At 47.1% G+C, this 18,794-nt stretch overlaps 1 protein-coding gene across 5 annotated transcripts in view; it reads left to right on the plus strand.

Annotated features, from left to right (window-relative positions):
- Positions 1-13,700: 13,700 nt before the first annotated feature.
- Positions 13,701-18,794, plus strand: part of LOC115191743 (endophilin-A1) — a 77,100-nt gene continuing 72,006 nt past the window's right edge. For 3 of the 5 annotated variants that reach the window (XM_029749606.1, XM_029749610.1, XM_029749611.1), the window contains exon 1: positions 13,702-13,959. In XM_029749606.1, coding sequence (XP_029605466.1) covers positions 13,915-13,959 — 45 coding nt within the window. In that variant the 5' untranslated portion in view covers positions 13,702-13,914. Of the gene's footprint in view, positions 13,960-18,794 lie in introns of all 5 variants that reach the window. The other 2 variants (XM_029749607.1, XM_029749608.1) reach the window with 2 other exon arrangements.

The raw sequence follows: 18,794 nt of genomic DNA on the forward strand, positions 1-18,794 counted from the left end.
CTCCCAGATGATTGACAGGCGACTGGTAGACCATCAGCATGGTTTCCGACGGTAATGAGCGACCCCCACTGTTGACTTCATTAACGAGGGTCTTCAGTGGGCCACACACACAAGCAGCCCAGTGGTAGAGAGGGAGCCGTCTCACCCTTGACGTACCTCTCCAGCCCTTTTATGTTTCTCTTCCCTCTCTTTCTCTTCTTTTATTATTCATAGTGAATATCAAACCGTGATCTGGGTCTCCTCTGTCCTTGAGCAGGAGTCCTACACCCGAGACCACCACACTTCTCCCTCTCTCTCTCTCTCTCTCTCTCTCTGATCATGTCTTCCTCTCCTCCTTTCTCATCCCTGTTTTAAATTATTCCTTCTCCCTCTTTTTTTAAGTACAATTAACAACCTTATGTAAAATCATCCGTTCAGGAATTAACAAGAAATAATTCAACTTTTTATCCCACCCCCCTTTCAAATATATGCTAATGATGTGTTTTTTTTCCTTTATCTTTCTATAATAAAGGGTGGATTAGCCCAGGACTGTCTCTCCAGCAACACAGGGACCAATTTAGCTGTGATCCAGGGGAGCACTATGCCCCAGTGGTTAATTACCATTCATTAACATAGTTTGCATCTTTTATTCTCTGTCGAATACCCAGGAGCGAGCTATTGTCAATATTTGTCCCATATAAATTTGTGCTTGGTTTCTCTCCCCAGTCACTGTCCTCTGGCGTAATGCTGCTAATGACAAACATTAATAACTCTGAGAAATCCAGCGTGCAGTGGGGATGATACAAGAACAGAGGAAGGAGGAGGGGGGGACGTATAGTGTAGAGCCGCCCAAATTAGCATGGAGCCCCCTTTTATTTTATTCTCTCTCTCTGTCTTTTAATGCATAGTCAACATGTTTGCTTATACCCGTACCATCCGGCCCTGTCTGCTTGACACTCAGCCTCTATTTATGTGACATATTCAAATGACTACCCAGAAACCTCTTGGGTTTAATTAACCTGGCCTTGGCTCTCTGTGCCCCCCCCCCTTCACACTCCTGCCTTCCCTGTGCAGCCTCTACACTCCCCGCTCCTGCCTTCCCCTGTGCTAGCCCTCGTACCACGTCCACACGCTCCTGCCTTCCCCTGTGCTAGCCCTCGTACCACGTCCACACGCTCCTGCCTTCCCCTGTGCTAGCCCTCAGTACCACGTCCACACGCTCCTGCCTTCCCCTGTGCTAGCCCTCATACCACGTCCACACGCTCCTGCCTTCCCCTGTGCTAGCCCTCGTACCACGTCCACACGCTCCTGCCTTCCCCTGTGCTAGCCCTCGTACCACGTCCACACGCTCCTGCCTTCCCCTGTGCTAGCCCTCGTACCACGTCCACACGCTCCTGCCTTCCCCTGTGCTAGCCCTCGTACCACGTCCACACGCTCCTGCCTTCCCCTGTGCTAGCCCTCGTACCACGTCCACACGCTCCTGCCTTCCCCTGTGCTAGCCCTCGTACCACGTCCACACGCTCCTGCCTTCCCCTGTGCTAGCCCTCGTACCACGTCCACACGCTCCTGCCTTCCCCTGTGCTAGCCCTCGTACCACGTCCACACGCTCCTGCCTTCCCCTGTGCTAGCCCTCGTACCACGTCCACACGCTCCTGCCTTCCCCTGTGCTAGCCCTCGTACCACGTCCACACGCTCCTGCCTTCCCCTGTGCTAGCCCTCGTACCACGTCCACACGCTCCTGCCTTCCCCTGTGCTAGCCCTCGTACCACGTCCACACGCTCCTGCCTTCCCCTGTGCTAGCCCTCGTACCACGTCCACACGCTCCTGCCTTCCCCTGTGCTAGCCCTCGTACCACGTCCACACGCTCCTGCCTTCCCCTGTGCTAGCCCTCGTACCACGTCCACACGCTCCTGCCTTCCCCTGTGCTAGCCCTCGTACCACGTCCACACGCTCCTGCCTTCCCCTGTGCTAGCCCTCGTACCACGTCCACACGCTCCTGCCTTCCCCTGTGCTAGCCCTCGTACCACGTCCACACGCTCCTGCCTTCCCCTGTGCTAGCCCTCGTACCACGTCCACACGCTCCTGCCTTCCCCTGTGCTAGCCCTCGTACCACGTCCACACGCTCCTGCCTTCCCCTGTGCTAGCCCTCGTACCACGTCCACACGCTCCTGCCTTCCCCTGTGCTAGCCCTCGTACCACGTCCACACGCTCCTGCCTTCCCCTGTGCTAGCCCTCGTACCACGTCCACACGCTCCTGCCTTCCCCTGTGCTAGCCCTCGTACCACGTCCACACGCTCCTGCCTTCCCCTGTGCTAGCCCTCGTACCACGTCCACACGCTCCTGCCTTCCCCTGTGCTAGCCCTCGTACCACGTCCACACGCTCCTGCCTTCCCCTGTGCTAGCCCTCGTACCACGTCCACACGCTCCTGCCTTCCCCTGTGCTAGCCCTCGTACCACGTCCACACGCTCCTGCCTTCCCCTGTGCTAGCCCTCGTACCACGTCCACACGCTCCTGCCTTCCCCTGTGCTAGCCCTCGTACCACGTCCACACGCTCCTGCCTTCCCCTGTGCTAGCCCTCGTACCACGTCCACACGCTCCTGCCTTCCCCTGTGCTAGCCCTCGTACCACGTCCACACGCTCCTGCCTTCCCCTGTGCTAGCCCTCGTACCACGTCCACACGCTCCTGCCTTCCCCTGTGCTAGCCCTCGTACCACGTCCACACGCTCCTGCCTTCCCCTGTGCTAGCCCTCGTACCACGTCCACACGCTCCTGCCTTCCCCTGTGCTAGCCCTCGTACCACGTCCACACGCTCCTGCCTTCCCCTGTGCTAGCCCTCGTACCACGTCCACACGCTCCTGCCTTCCCCTGTGCTAGCCTACCACGTCCACACGGGCTAGCCCTCGTACCACGTCCACACGCTCCTGCCTTCCCCTGTGCTAGCCCTCGTACCACGTCCACACGCTCCTGCCTTCCCCTGTGCTAGCCCTCGTACCACGTCCACACGCTCCCCCCATCCTTCGCTCTATAGGAATGGAGAATTAGAGCCATCCACTTGTCGTATTTTCCCCCTTCCTCTCTCGCTTTCTCTGTCTTCCTCCCCTCTTTCTCTCTCTTGTACAACTCTCATTAAGGGCAGGTCTCCGAGGGGAATTACTTTGATCACTAGTTCCAGTTGCGAAGTTTTCCCTCTCCTTCCTCTTTCTTTTATTCCTCCCCACGTAATCAACTCTGTGGCATTTCTTTTTCTTTGCCCTTTCTTTATTTAATCCACCTGTCACAGTTATTTTTTTCCGCAGAGCTTTCCTCTGGGCTGCTCCTCCTGGAGGGGGTAAGAGGGGGCCAGGGTCAGGAGTTGACTGGGAGGCCGATCAATGATAGGGGTTGAGGGGTGTGGTAGTGTCTCAGGGCACCCCTGGTGTGATTACGAAAGCCCCCCTATGTCACTTGGGTGGGGAGCGCTGGGAGAGAGCAGGGGGGCCAAGGAGTACAAAGACAGAGGTGGATCTCAGCTGCCAATCGCCGCAGCCTCCAGCCCATCACAATTAGCCCTCCGCCTCCCTTTCCTCCTCACTGCCTGCCTCCCTCTCCTCTCTGCCTCCCTCTCCTCCTCTCTGCCTCCCTAATCCTCCTCTCTGCCTCCCTCTCCTCCTCTCTGCCTCACTCTCCTCCTCACTGCCTGCCTCACTCTCCTCCTCACTGCCTGCCTCACTCTCCTCCTCACTGCCTGCCACACTCTCCTCCTCACTGCCTGCCACACTCTCCTCCTCACTGCCTGCCACACTCTCCTCCTCACTGCCTGCCTCCCTCTCCTCTTCACTGCCTGCCTCCCTCTCCTCCTCACTGCCTGCCTCCCTCTCCTCCTCACTGCCTGCCTCCCTCTCCTCCTCACTGCCTGCCTCCCTCTCCTCCTCACTGCCTGCCTCCCTCTCCTCCTCACTGCCTGCCTCCCTCTCCTCCTCACTGCCTGCCTCCATCTCCTCCTCACTGCCTGCCTCCATCTCCTCCTCACTGCCTGCCTCCCTCTCCTCCTCACTGCCTGCCTCCCTCTCCTCCTCACTGCCTGCCTCCCTCTCCTCCTCACTGCCTGCCTGCCTCCCTCTCCTCCTCACTGCCTGCCTGCCTCCCTCTCCTCACTGCCTGCCTCCCTCCCTCTACTCCTCACTGCCTGCCTCCCTCCCTCTACTCCTCTCTGTCTCCCTCTCCTCCTCTCTGCCTCTCTCTCCTTCTCATTTCGACACCAGTGTAACAGGAACCAGGAGCCTGAGAGAAACAGCCTCCAGTGAGTTGACTGACTTCCCCTTTTCTCCCTGACACAGTTTCTCTCCCTGCTTCTCTCAGCACCAGGAGATGGTCTAGCTTTGATATGACAGACAACCAGACAGACTTGGCTCACTGTTTAAAGTAATAGGTGTGTCTGTGACTCTCAGCCAAATGCATTGTCAAATGTATAATGCAGCATGTTTACTGTACTGCTGATTCTCCCTTGTGAATCTTGGAGAAAAGGAAGTGTCGCATTGGGTTTTCTTTTTCTACTTTTTGGATTTAGATCGCGATCCAATGAAAATAATTGCTACTGTACGGTAAAGATTTACACTGACCGTCAACACTGCATTTCAAGTCTGGCTCATTGCGATCATCTAGTCTCAGATCTTAACCGTTCAGGGTCTTTCACATAATGACAGATAAAAGGAAAGGAAACGAGGAAGGAGAGGGAGCCATTTTAAAACTATTGAGATGCACCCCGGCTCATGTTAGGACCAGTCTCCACAGTATCAAGTCATGTTCAATGTCACCTCTCTTTCTCTATGGTGAAGAGGAGGACAGGAGGACTGCAGCTTCCCTCTGGTCCTCTGAGGAAGTGGATTAGACGGCCAGATCAGCTCTCTACTGTCTCTTCTCTTTTCTCCCCGGGAGCTCAGTCAACAAAGGCAGCCCAGGACATCAGAGGCAGGGCAGCGCTGAGCAGGGCTTAGTCCAGCCTGGGAGGAGAGAGGGATGAGAGAGAAAGGAGGGGCAGAGAAAGAAAGAGGAGGAGAGACTGAGAGAAAGACTAACGGGAGATGCACAGAGGCTCCAGTGGCTGTACTAGGAATCCTTAGAGGATAAGGTCGTGGAACTCTCCCCAGAAGCAGTCTGCTATCTTGTCTTGCTTTTTTGTTTCACAGAGCATCAGAACCCAGCTCTACTCCCCAGGCGTACTAGAGGGTTTTATTTGGCCCCTCGCTTCCCATGAAAAGGGCCACATCCACAGATAGACAACATAAAAAGTGGTAGATTGTCTTCTGTGGAGTGGATTGGAGACTTGCTCAACTATTAGATAGATCAGTGATGAGTTTATATGATCTCTGTACTAGAGAAGAGATACTGATCATGATGTTTCATCTGGAGAGCACGATCAAATCCCTCTTGGGGTTTCCTCCTATTGGAGAGATATCAGAATGCCGACTTGGCTTCCAAAACTGGTTTCCTTTCATTTTATTGGCTCTGTGGGGTTCTAGATTGCTGTAAATGAAAGAGAGGAGACGAGGAGAGGAACTGTTGAGAATGAGATGCACCTCTGGACAGGTCTTGGTTTGGCTGGAGACTTTCTCCGTGGGTTTCGTCTTAGTGAGTGACTCTGATAGCTACTTCACCAGTCTTTCGTTATGATATCTGTACAATGGAAATATCTGTACAATGGAAATATTATTGAGCAATATTTTTATATACTACCATGTACAGTGCATTCGGAAAGTATTCAGACCCCGTGACTTTTTCCACATTTTGTTACGTTACAGCCTTATTCTAAAATGGATTAAATAAATGTTTTTACTCATCAATCTACACAATACGTTTTTGGATTTTTTTTCTAATTTATTAAAAATAAAACCTGAATTTACTTATTTACTTAAGTATTCAGACCCTTTGCTATGAGACTCGAAATTGAGCTCAGGTACATCCTGTTTCCATTTATCATCCTTGAGATGTTTCTACAACTTGATTGGTGTCCACCTGTGGTAAATTCAATTGATTTGGATATGATTTGGAAAGGCACACGACTGTCTATATAAGGTCCCACAGTTGACAGTGCATGTCAGAGAAAAAACCAAGCCATGAGGTGAAAGGAATTGTCCGTAGAGCTCAGAGACAGGATTGTGTTGAGGCACAGATCTGGGGAAGGCTACCGTAAAATGTCTGCAGCATTGAAGGTCCCCAAGAACACAGTGGCCTCCATCATTCTTAAATGGAATAAGTTTGGAACCACCAAGACCCTTCCTAGAACTGGCCGCCCGTCCAAACTGAACAATCGGGGGAGAAGGGCCTTGGTCAGGGAGGTGACCAAGAACACGATGGTCACTCTGAAAGAGCTCCAGAGTTCCTCTGTGGAGATGGGAAAACCTTCCAGAAGGACAACCATGTCTGCAGCATTTCACCAATCAGGTCTTTATTGTAGAGTGGCCAGACGAAAGCCACTCCTCAGTAAAAGGCACATGACAGCCCGCTTGCTTGGAGTTTGCCAAAAGGCATCTAAAGACCATGAGAAACAAGATTCTCTGGTCTGATGAAATCAAGATTGAACTCTTTGGCCTGAATGCCAAGAGTCATGTCTGGAGGATTTGTGTATCTTGTTTTGTTCCATGTTCATTTATTTATTAAATTCACTCCCTGTACTTGCTTCCTTATTATTAGCGCGCACGTTACAGAATGAAGCCTCACCAAATGGAAGCAACAGGGATTTTTTGTGCTTTTTTACTGGTGATGTCGGGTCCAAGGGCGGCTGCCGAAGCAAACGGGGATGCCTCCACTAGCTCATCAGGCTTCCATGCCTCAGCTGGCTCAACAGTTTCTCAAGCCTCGGTTACCTCATCAGGCTTCCATTGCCGAAGCTACCAGGGATGCTTCAGCTAGCTCGTCAGGTTTCAATGCTTCAGCTGGCTCAACAGGTTCTCAAGCCTCAGTTGGCTCGTCAGGCTTCCATGCCTCAGCTGGCTTATCGGAATCCCATGCCATGAGTTGTCGCCAGTTTACACACAACTGTCACCATCGTTACGTACACCTGCTCCTCATGAGACTCACCTGGACTCCATCACCTTCCTGATTACCTCCCCTATACCTGTCACTCCATTTGGTTATTTTTCTTAACCTTTATTTAACTAGGCAAGACAGTTAAGAACAAATTCTTATTTACAATGACGGCCTAAGAACAGTGGGTTAACTGCCTTGTTCAGGCGCAGAACGACAGATTTGTACCTTGTCAGCTCGGGGATTCGATCTTGCAACCTTTCGGTTACTGGCCCAACGCTCTAACCACTAGGCTACGCTGCCGCCACGGACGTTATTGTTTCTGTTTATATTTTTTCATGTCTGTACGCTACTCGTGTTTCTTGTTTTGTTCCATGTTCGTTTATTTATTAAATTCACTCCCTGTACTTGCTACCTGATTATTAGCGTACTAGTTACAGAGACTAGTCGGATCGAGGGAAAGATGAACAGAGCAAAGTACAGAGAGATCCTTGATGAAAACCTGCTCCAGAGCACTCAGGACCTCAGACTGGGGCGAAGGTTCACTTTCCAACAGGACAACGACCCTAAGCACACAGCCAAGACAACGCAGGAGTGGCTTCGGGACAAGTCTCTGAATGTCCTTGAGTTGCCCGGACTTGAATCCGATGGAATATCTCTGGAGAGACCTGAAAATAGCTGTGAAGCGATGCTACCCATCCAACCTGACAGAGCTTGAGAGGATCTGCAAAGAAGAATGGGAGAAACTCTAAAAAATACAAGTGTGCCAAGCTTGTAGTGTCATACCCAAGAATACTCAAGGCTGTAATCACTGCTAAAGGTGCTTCAACAAAGTACTGAGCAAAGGGTCTGAATACTTGTAAATGTGATATTTCAGTTTATTTTACTATAAATTTGCACAAAAAAAAATATAAATTGTTTTTGCTTTGTTATTATGGGGTTAAGTGTGTAGATTGATGATGGGGAAAAAACGACTTAATCAATTTTAGAATAAGGCTGTAACGTAAATTTTTTTGGGAAAAAGTCAAGGGGTCTGAATACTTTCCAAATGCACTGTACATGTATTTATGTCTGACTAAGCCTAACATTCCTAGCCTGGTTAAATCATATTGAACACTGTGCTAATTGTTTCACTTCAATGGTAAGTGCAGCATTCAGTCTGGTTTAACCAGGCTATAAGACCCCTAACCTAACCTTGTCTATTGTCTTTCTTTCTTGCAGGTGATGGCACACACACACACACACAAAATAACATTCTTGCTACTTGGTTCTTCATTGATCATAGCTGCTTGGGGCAGCAGGTATAACCTCCAGGTTAGATCATTGGGCCAGGAACCGAAAGGTCGCTGGTTCGAATCCTGGTGAAACCTGCCGCTTTACGCTTGAGCAAGGCACTTAACCCCAGTTGCTCCAGGGGCCCTGTAGGTGTCTCAGGGGGAGTTGGGATATGCAAATAACACATTTCCAGCACAAATAGAAGCATGTATATAAATATTTATCCTTTTGTTTTCTCCTTTCTCTTGTGCAGCGTACACTTTGGTCTGGGGCTGAAGCACCTCAAAGCAGCCCTCCACCTTCACTAACTTTTCCAAGCCCTCATTAGCGAATGGCTGAAGTTATCGTTACAGGGGGTAACGGTGCCCCCCCCCCCCCCCCCCCCCCACACACACACACACACACACACACACACACACCTCAGCTAACCATGGTAAGGAATTCAGGCCCCCATCTCTCTCTCCATCTTTCTTTCGTTCTCTCTCGCTCCCCCTCTTTCGCTCAGTGGCGGGCAAAGAGCACGAGGAGCCCAAACAACAAAGGATTGTTTGTTTGCATAACATTAGGGCGCGCACACACACACACACACACGCACAATGGCGGGGCCGACCGCAGGACTGACTGGAGGCTTTCCGTGAACACAGGTGGAGCAGCCGAGCATCTGTGGGACCAATTAGATGAGCACAGGTACATTAGCATGTTTGAGTGGGGTGGGGGGTGAGGAGAGGGGAGAAGGGGTGTAAGGTGTGTAGACCTAATAATTAACCTCAAGGTTCATTAGCATGTTTGAGTGGGATAAAGAGGAAGAGGTGGGAGGGGTAAGATTTGTAGGTTCATGATAAACCACACCCTCTTGTCTTGACCAAGGTACATCGGCATGTTTGAGAGGGGTGGAACAATAAGGTGTGGTATAACCTCTAAGTGGTGTGTTGGCAGTTTTTTTCCGATAAGGTGAGTGTGACTGCTGATCACTGCTCCGTACAGACAAAACACACAGCTGGTCCCTCTTGTTATTAAAGGAGATTTTGTCTCTGTCGTTTATTTCTACCTTTTCCTCCCTTAGATGATAGAGTTATAGCCACTGCAGTTGGTCAGTTGTGTGGAGAGAAGAAATTATCTACCTTTTCACTTTGGCCTGGCCTCTCTCCATCTGTCTCCATGGTGCAGGTAAGATTTATGGGCTCGAGATGACAAACGGAAAGAGACCTCCACTGGAGGTCTGGGAGACACACACACACACACACACACACACTGCTCACTCGGCCGTGGGATACAGCACTTTATCAGAGCTGAAGCCACTGACCAGTACTACTCATTCAGGACAACTGCATTCAGGTGGCTGACAGATGAGGTTGATATATCACTGATACTGTCTCTCTTTCAGCTATTGTTTAGTTCTATGATGTCATTTTCAGCTGTAATGTAGTGATGTATAGTATGCTTTTCTATTGAAGGATTAGTAACTACTTTGACTGGATCTGAATTTATACTCCAGTGCAGTGGCGACCCGTCGTTCAGGGCAGAGCCCCACCTGTTTTGAGCCCCACACGTTTAGCTAAAAAAAATATATATATATTTATTCTTATATTTATTTTTGTGCTTGTTTTGCATGTTATTTGGGCATTAATACGTGTCACATATCAGTTTGCAAACAATTTAAAATATATAATTTTGAGTTAATAAATCTGCATACAAACATGGTCTCTTTTTTGCTTTCTTGAGTAAGGCATCTCCAAAATGCAGGTGTTTCAGCCTAGCTCAGTGCTTTCTGTGGCGGTGGGGCAGCCAGCGCAAAATACAGAGTGTAGGGGTTGGTAATATTCTCTGATTGCGCCGTGATTGGCTCAGTGTTCTGTCACTCATGGGAACACTACGTCACCGCAACCTCAGTCTACAGGGAGAGCTAGAAAGTTAAAACCCCCTTGGGTGCTGCCATAGATTATATTAGAAGCACCAATCCAAGAATGCTCAAGGTCATTGGCCACAGATAAAATGACGTCAAATCACATATCTACAGTAGCTTTCTTTGGACTGATCATGTCAACATCTTACTTTCAAAGTCTTAGCTAACAGTCATCATCATGAATCATGTCAACAATCTACTGGCAAATTATTTTCAATCCTTGTCATATGAAGAGAAATTGTAGATAAAATGTATCGGTGCTCATCGGCCATTGGACATAAACACTACACAAGTTGGAAATCGCAAATTCAACAATGAGTGGTTTGGAAGGAATCAGTGGCTAACTGCAAGCATTGCAAAGCAATCACTATTTTGCTTCCCCTCCCTGCTATTGGGTGGAGAGGGTGTGTGGTCCAAGTCTGGGTTTAAGGGTCTCTTTTCCAAGATTAAAAGGATAAACATTCACATGCAACACCATGGGCCAGAAAAGGTTGAATAAATTGGCCATGCTGTCAATCCATCATGACTTCTGCCCCATTCAAAACAACTGGAAACTCGGAACTGGGAAATCTCAAACTTCAGTGAGTTCAAGACAACTGGGAACTCAGAAAAAAATAAGCTCCGACTGGGAAAATAACTTTTGAACAGTCATCCAACTCGGAATTTCAAGTCGGGAACTTAGCCCTCTTTCTAGAACTCCGACCTGAAGATAATTGACGTCATGAGTCGACCTTGTTTTTTTCCTGAGTTCCCAGTAGTCTTGAAAGCACCATAAATCCATAGAATGCCAGACTGCCAAATTTTCCCACAAGAAGGACCGCCGCGCCACCTTCCTGTTCAAGTTAGCACAGCACAACGAGTCCAAAAATGTATTGTATCCTGCTGCATAAAGTATGTAATATGCCAGGGAAATATGTATACTGAGGCTAAGAAAGTAATACTAAGTGTATGTTGTGTAGTAAGCTGTTAGTATCCTATGTGCCTCACCCTAGTCATTTGGTCCCTTTCCCCTTCATAACTTAGCCTACTGTTCTGACTTGGTGGTGCACATGTAGCCTATACCCTCTTTTAGAAAAATGTCATCATTGAATATTGTAAGAGCTTTCATTGTCTCCTTATATGCCCCCTTTATTTATCATACGGTTCTGACTTGGTGTATAGGGAGAATACTGTAAGAACGGCCCATGTTCTGAATTCTGGCACTGTACATTTCAAAAGTGCTGAACAAATAGTTATATTGACTACGTCTGTCCTAGCTCGCTCATTAATGTCTTAATCGAAATTACAGATTGCCTCTTATCCGCTCAATGCTCCCTTATGCCATAGTTTGTACATCTTAATTGTCAGTAGAAACCACATTTGTTTAAGCAAGTCAGCCATGTCAGTATGTATATATTTTTTTAAGCCAGTAAATGAGGCTGAATGAATTGTTTCGCTGACAGACAAGGCTCCATTGATAGCCAGGTGTAGTGTGGTAAGGATTCACTCCATTGTCCTGAAAAGAAAGCTCTGCTGTTGGGACAGATTTATGTTGGCCTTAACAGTTTGTGGACACCGTTTGTCACCATTAATGTATTGTTTAGTGTTGTATAGTGGCTTTGCTGGCATACGTCTAAAAAATATATGTTGAGTTTGCCCCACCAAGATGTACATGCTAAAATCGCCACTGCCCCAGTCCACACTAGAGCGTAGATGCTTCTTCTGTCCATTGTTCATTCGCTGTGCGCCTTATTATTATATGTATGGCTACCATTTGACCACAAGGTGGCACCAAGACAATGTACTTTATCATTCAGACAGACATGTATTTTAGCGTTTGGGCCTTACGTGCTGTGTATACCGTTTGACCACAAGGTGGCGGCAATACAGTGTTATACAGTAGTTCTGAAAGAAATACATAGTGCCAGACAGTCATGTTTTTTTAATAGATGCACTTTGGGTTGTTGTCCACATGATGGCCCTATTTCCCATAGGAAAGACTGGCCCGCCTGTACTGGCATTGACAAACAAACTACTTTGCATGCCGGTTTGGGCCTAAGCCTACAGGCGAGTCGAATGTTGTGTTCACATTTGTTGGACGAATGAAATTGATTTGAGTCACACCGCCGCCTCCATGCCACTAATTACCTGCTTCTGCATTATTCACACGTATCACCATGAATCATACCCCATGTTGTTTATTAGTGTTAACCATATGTGTGAGTAATAGTGTTTATCACACTCAATATGACTCTCTCTCTCACACACACACACTGCGATCATATCCTAGGCCTAGACCTCCCACCACCGACCCAGAAAATGCATAATATGGCTTCAGCTTGCAAAAATGAGCAATTAATCAGTAATAGAATGTTATTGTTGCACATTGAGGCTGTTCACCAACAACCATAGAGCTACTTGAGTTCTGTATTAGAGATAGTCAATGAACAGTGGGAAGAAAGCAATGAGTAAATTGAACTGACGTTATATAGTTACACAAGAATGACGGCTACTCATTTCCAGGGCAGGCATATAATAGCCACGTCTTTAATTTCCACCAATATCTATTTCATAAGTTACCTATCACAGAGCCTCCAGCCGCACAGCGTGTGATTTTATAGCTAGAAATCAACAGTTAGCTTGGGCCCTCTTCCAGGGCTGTGATATTGTCCATATTGGATGCATCGCAAACTGGTTGCCAAAATGCAACTATCGGCCTGCCATCTGGCGCCGAAGGGCTGAGCTGTAAAAATGTGAAGCTTCTTCAGCTCAGTGTTCATTTAAGGACCATAGCTAGGCTACTTTTTGATAGTTTGCAGCCAAGAATAATGTGATGGCCGGATGGTGTGTAGGCTAGGTGTATTAGGCTATTCAATATGTGTGAACACATTTGACGTTTTAGTCGTATAATTATTGGAATAAAGTTTAGATTGAATAGGCTCAACTTTTTGAGCTCATGTATATTTTATGTGTATTCATTGTTGTTCTTAATCTTGACCTTTAAGACTTCAGTTGGATTGTAGTCATAAGTGTCGAATCTATTTCATGTGTTAACTAGGAAAGGACCTTGAGCTCTGTGTCCCCAAACGTTCCTGCTAGAGCGCCCATGTGGTCGCTGTCCATGGTGCTAGAACCCGCTAAGTACGTGGTGCTGAAACTCCCAACTCATAGTTACCGCGGATATAATGTCTGATAGGCTACATGCCTTTTTAATCTGTGGTGTATGTCAATGTCTTGACAAGGTTGTAATGCACATTGCTCTTTTTGGATTTCGTAGGCTATTAAAATAGGAATGAAAGGCCGATTCTTGATTCTAGCTTCAAGTGATGTAATTCCCTTCGTGTCAATTTGCTTTTTCACACTTGTCTGCCATGTCACGTCCCGATTTAGCGCGTATATCCCCTTATTCGCCACACTCTCCTCATTTAAAATGGCGTGATTACAGCGTGTGCCCGTTTTAACATGCCTTGTCGTGCAGCGGTAGACAGACAGGCCAGCTCTTGTAGCCTACGCTGCTGCTTTAAAAACGAGCCTGGTTGCGGAGCGCCGACGTCACTGGCGTGTCGTACATGTGGGTTTGACATTCGGTAGACTATGCTGATCACTGATCACGGCCCCCGCTCAAAGGAGATTCCCAGTAGTTAAGAGCAATACAGAGGGGTTTTCCTCGGAAGCAATATCATCCCACGCAATTAGGAGCCGAGATTCCTGCAAAATAATCCCACATCAGTTAGTAAAAAGTCTAGAATCGTCGTGTAAAGCAGCAGCAGGAGCCATGTCTGTAGCAGGGTTTAAGAAACAGTTCCACAAAGCTACTCAGGTAAGCCGCATTGCTAATTCTAATAATACAGGACATAGTCGTGCATTTTGGATATAAGTAGCCTTATCGTGTAGATGCATTGAGAATGTCAAGGGCTTTCGTGATTGCTGGTTAATGCTGTGTGAGGGTGGTGTTGAAAGGATAACATAACGGTATCTGCCTCATTAGTTATGCGCAGCGTTTTTCCACGGTAGACCGTTTGTAGCGTATTCGTGGTTGCGTCATGGCTAGTACGGATTATTGTGAGGAATTTGATCTTCCTACCCCAACTGTATACCTTCAATGGCGCTCGAATCCCTAATGAATGACGTTAAAAGGACTGGTGCGACGCAGCAATGCGCCACGGGCCGCTTCTTTCTTATCCCTCTGAAACGTGCAGACAGAGTGATACATTAACCTTTGACATTCTATGCAGAGAGTGATTTCAGGTCAAAAGAACAACATGGGAATTGTTTTCACGATAATCCTTTGCTCTATGGTCCGTGCTATCCGGGATCCTTGGGATGTCCCTAGCGGATTGGAAAATGACATGTTTTAAATGGTTTAGGTTAAGATTAGGGTTTAGTGTAGGGACGTCCCAAGGATACCGGATAGCACTGACCGTTGGTCTACATCACAGACCGTCGGTACAGGACAGATGGTCTGAAAATGTGGTGGGTACACCTTCTCCACTTCACATGACGTTCCGCCTGTACCGGGGAAAAACTCCAGCTTGGAACAACGAATAATGTTATCTTTTTTTTACCCTAAGGGTAAATGCAGGACTTAAACTGGAATGCCCCTCACCATGCTGCTGTATTTCCTCATGAACTGTAGTGAATGTTCATAATGACCCTTATTTGTGCATTATTAAATCGCCTTTATGTAACCGTTAAGTGCGCCCTGGTTGAAATCCTCTCATAACGGTTGCGCAGGTTGACCTCGCCGCCCTCTAAAACCAGGCATCTCACGACCGGCCTTTAACTGTCCTGATAAACTCTCTAGAGTTAGGCCTACTGAATCTAATTCCTCCCGGGGAGCTTTCTCCAACTTGCTGCCGATGCAGAAAACCGATATCTTAAATCTGTACAATGTGTGAAATGATCCGTATTTTATGTATAATTGTAATGCATCATTTTACATTTACATTTACGTCATTTAGCAGACGCTCTTATCCAGAGCGACTTACAAATTGATCCAGGTGGTTGAAAAGGATGGACGCATCTACACACTGCAATATGGTTTAGGGCCATCCCAATCTCTGTTTAGTGTTTTTACTGGTTTAAAAATACACTATAGCTAATGCTGTTTTAATCACTTTGGACAGATTTAACCCCTGTTTATGGTTAGGTACAGTCGTGCAACGATTGTGCTTTTTTCGCAAATGCGCTTTTGTTAAATCATCCCCGTTTGGCAAAGTCAGCTGTCTTTGTTAGGAAGAAATAGTCTTCACAGTTCGCAACGAGCCAGGCGGCCCAAACTGCTGCATATACCCTGACTCTGTTTGCAAGAGAAGTGACACATTTTCCCTAGTTAAAAGAAATTCATGTTAGCAGGCAATATTAACTAAATATGTAGGTTTAAAAAGATATACTTGTGTATTGATTTTAAGAAAGGCATTGATGTTTATGGTTGCAGCAACGTGTACCTAAGCGATTATATGCATCGCAGGACAGGCTAGATAAACTAGTAATATCATCAACCATGTGTAGTTAACTAGTGATTATGATTGATTGATTGTTTTTTATAAGATAAGTTTAATGCTAGCTAGCAACTTACCTTAGCTTCTTACTGCATTCAAGTAACCTTGTGGAGTGCAATGTAAAGCAGGTGGTTAGAGCGTTGGATTAGTTAACCATAAGGTTGCAAGATTGAATCCCTGAGCTGACAAGGTAAAAATCTGTCATTCTGCCCCTGAACAAGGCAGTTAACCCACCGTTCCTAGGCCGTCATTGAAAATAAGAATGTGTTCTTAACTGACTTGCCTAGTTAAATAACGGTCAAAAAATAAAATAAATCGGCCAAATCGGCGTCCAAAAATACCGATTTCCGATTGTTATGAAAACTTGAAATCGGCCCTAATTAATCGGCCATTCCGATTAATCGGTCGACCTCTAAATCGTCAATTAATAATCCCAAATACTGTCAAATGCGCAGTAACAGGTCATTGAATGTCAGCTGCTTCGATCTCAACATTCGGTTCATGTTCAATACACTTTGAACATTGTGTCCCATAACTGTTACGCCACATGCAATGTTTTACCAGTGAATGATGCAAGTTAATGGTTTCTAATGTATTATAAGGCAGTTTCTACCTGTCAGAGTATATGTACTACTACTTTGAGGAACAGTGAGATGTACAAATATCCTCATCATGGTTTTGTGGTAGAAGTAGCCAAGCCATGTCTGGGTAGAATAGTGATGTAGTTGTGGTCAGTCACCTGAAGGAGGGAACTGTCTGTCACTGTCACAGTGGGAAACCTCATCTCTCCCTTTTAGATTTGACCCTGAAGCACCCAGACTGTGTGTGTGTGTGTCACCATAGACATACAGATGTAGTCATACATCGTTGGTCCCTACAGCAGAGGGCCTATATGAGTGTATAAACCCCAGGTGGTATAGTAGGAGCTCTCTCCTGCTATCTGCCTTTACACACACACACACACACACACACACACACACACACACACACACACACACACACACACACACACATGCTGCACTCAGTCTCCCATGCAGTGACAGCAGGGCTCCAAATGTTATGCCTGTCCCCTGACAGAGGAGATCAGTGGGGAAGATGGGTTAATGAACAGGCCTAAGGAGGGGGGTGGGGTCTCCACTTGGCTGACCCTCAACACTGGGACCCCACAGGGGTGCGTGCTCAGCCCCCCTCCCTGTTCACCCATGACTGCGTGACCATGCACGCCTCCAACTCAATCATCAAGTTTACAGACGACACAACAGTAGTGGGCTTGAATACCAACAATGACTAGACAGCCTACAGGGAGGAGGTGAGGGCCCTCGGAGTGTGGTGTCAGGAAAACAACCTCTCACTCAACATCAACAAAACAAAGGAGATGATCGTTGACTTCAGGAAACAGCAGAGGGAGCACCCCCCCCCCCCCAATCCACATCGAAGGGACAGCAGTGGAGAAGGTGGAAAGTTTTAAGTTCCTTGGCGTACACATCACAGACAAACTGAAATGGTCCACCCACACAGACAGCGTGGTGAAGAAGGTGCCTCTTCAACCTCAGGAAGCTGAAGAAATGTGGCTTGTCACCCAAAACCCTGACAAACTTTTACAGATGCACAATTGAGAGCATCCTGTCGGGCTGTATCACAGCCTGGTACGGCAGCTGCTCCGCCCTCAACCGCAGGGCTCTCCAGAGGGTAGTGCGGTCTGCACAACACATCACCGGGTGCAAACTACCTGCCCTCCAGGACACCTACAACACCCGATGTCACAGGAAGGCCAAAAAGATCATCAAGGACAACAACCACCCGAGCCACTGCCTGTTCACCCCGCTACCATCCAGAAGGCGAGGTCAGTACAGGTGCATCAAAGCTGGGACAGAGAGACTGAAAAACAGCTTCTATCTCAAGGCCATCAGACTGCTAAACAGCCATCACTAACACAGAGAGGCTGCTGCCTACATTGAGACCCAATCACTGGCCACTTTAATAAATTAATCACTGGTCACTTTAAACAATGCACTTTTAATAATGTTTACATATCTTACATTACTCATATCATATGTATTAACTGTATTTTATACCATCTATTGCACCTTGCCTATGCCGCTCATCCATATATATGTAAATATTCTCATTCACCCCTTTAGATTTGTGTGTATTAGGTAGTTGTTGTGGAATTGTTAGATTACTCATATTACTGCACTGTCAGAACTAGAAGCATTTCGCTACACACACATTAACATCTGCTAACCATGTGTATGTGACCAATAAGATGTCATTTGATTTGGTAGATGTTTTTAATATGTGGTCGTTCTGGTTACAAGACAAAGCACCAATCTCTAAAAGGTTTACATCTGATCCAGGGTCACCTTTTGTGGCTTTGGCTCATAGGGGTTAAGGTCCTGTGACCTGATCTGAAATCAGTTCTAACAGCTGCAATGATCCAGAACATTATTGTACAGGATGTCCCGGGAATGTTCACTGACCCGACATTGACCAGAGCTAATGCTAATGGATAATTACCCATCAGACCCTGCCTTGCCTGTGTGATTATGTAGCAGATGCTTTGCGGTGTATATTTTATGTTCCATTTCCCTCCTGCACGCTGTGCATTATCCCTTCTTCACTCAGGCTTTATGGGCCAGGGCTCTGTGGGGAACAACTGGCCATAAAAAGCTGCTGGTTTCACTGAGGGATTTAGTAAACACACTTAAACACACACACACACACACGCACACACACACTGTTCACCCTCTTACACAATCTCTCTCTCACACACTGTTCACCCTCTTACACAATCTCTCTCTCACACACTGTACAAGGGCAACTGCAATGCAGTCCATTGAATACTGGTGAGAGAGGAGAGGGAAGCACAGGGCATGAAGGTTAAAGCAACCAAGTCTCCCTCCATCCCTTCACTGGACATGAATCCATCCATGATCTCTTCCTAGAGAAGCTTTATAATTTGCAATGAGACATTTTTCTAGAGAAGTTTTTAATAAGGTGCAATGAGAAATAGTCTCTCTGGCTCACTGGGAAACATGGCTGCATTACGTCTTTGATTTGGGAAGCAATTAGGATGATTCACGCCTAGGATGTTTTTCTCCAAATTGGTTGTCTTATTTAAAGTATTTAAACAGGAAAGTGTGTGTGTTACACC

Source organism: Salmo trutta, chromosome 4 (assembly GCF_901001165.1).
Source record: "Salmo trutta chromosome 4, fSalTru1.1, whole genome shotgun sequence".
NCBI classification, from domain to species: Eukaryota; Metazoa; Chordata; class Actinopteri; order Salmoniformes; family Salmonidae; genus Salmo; species Salmo trutta.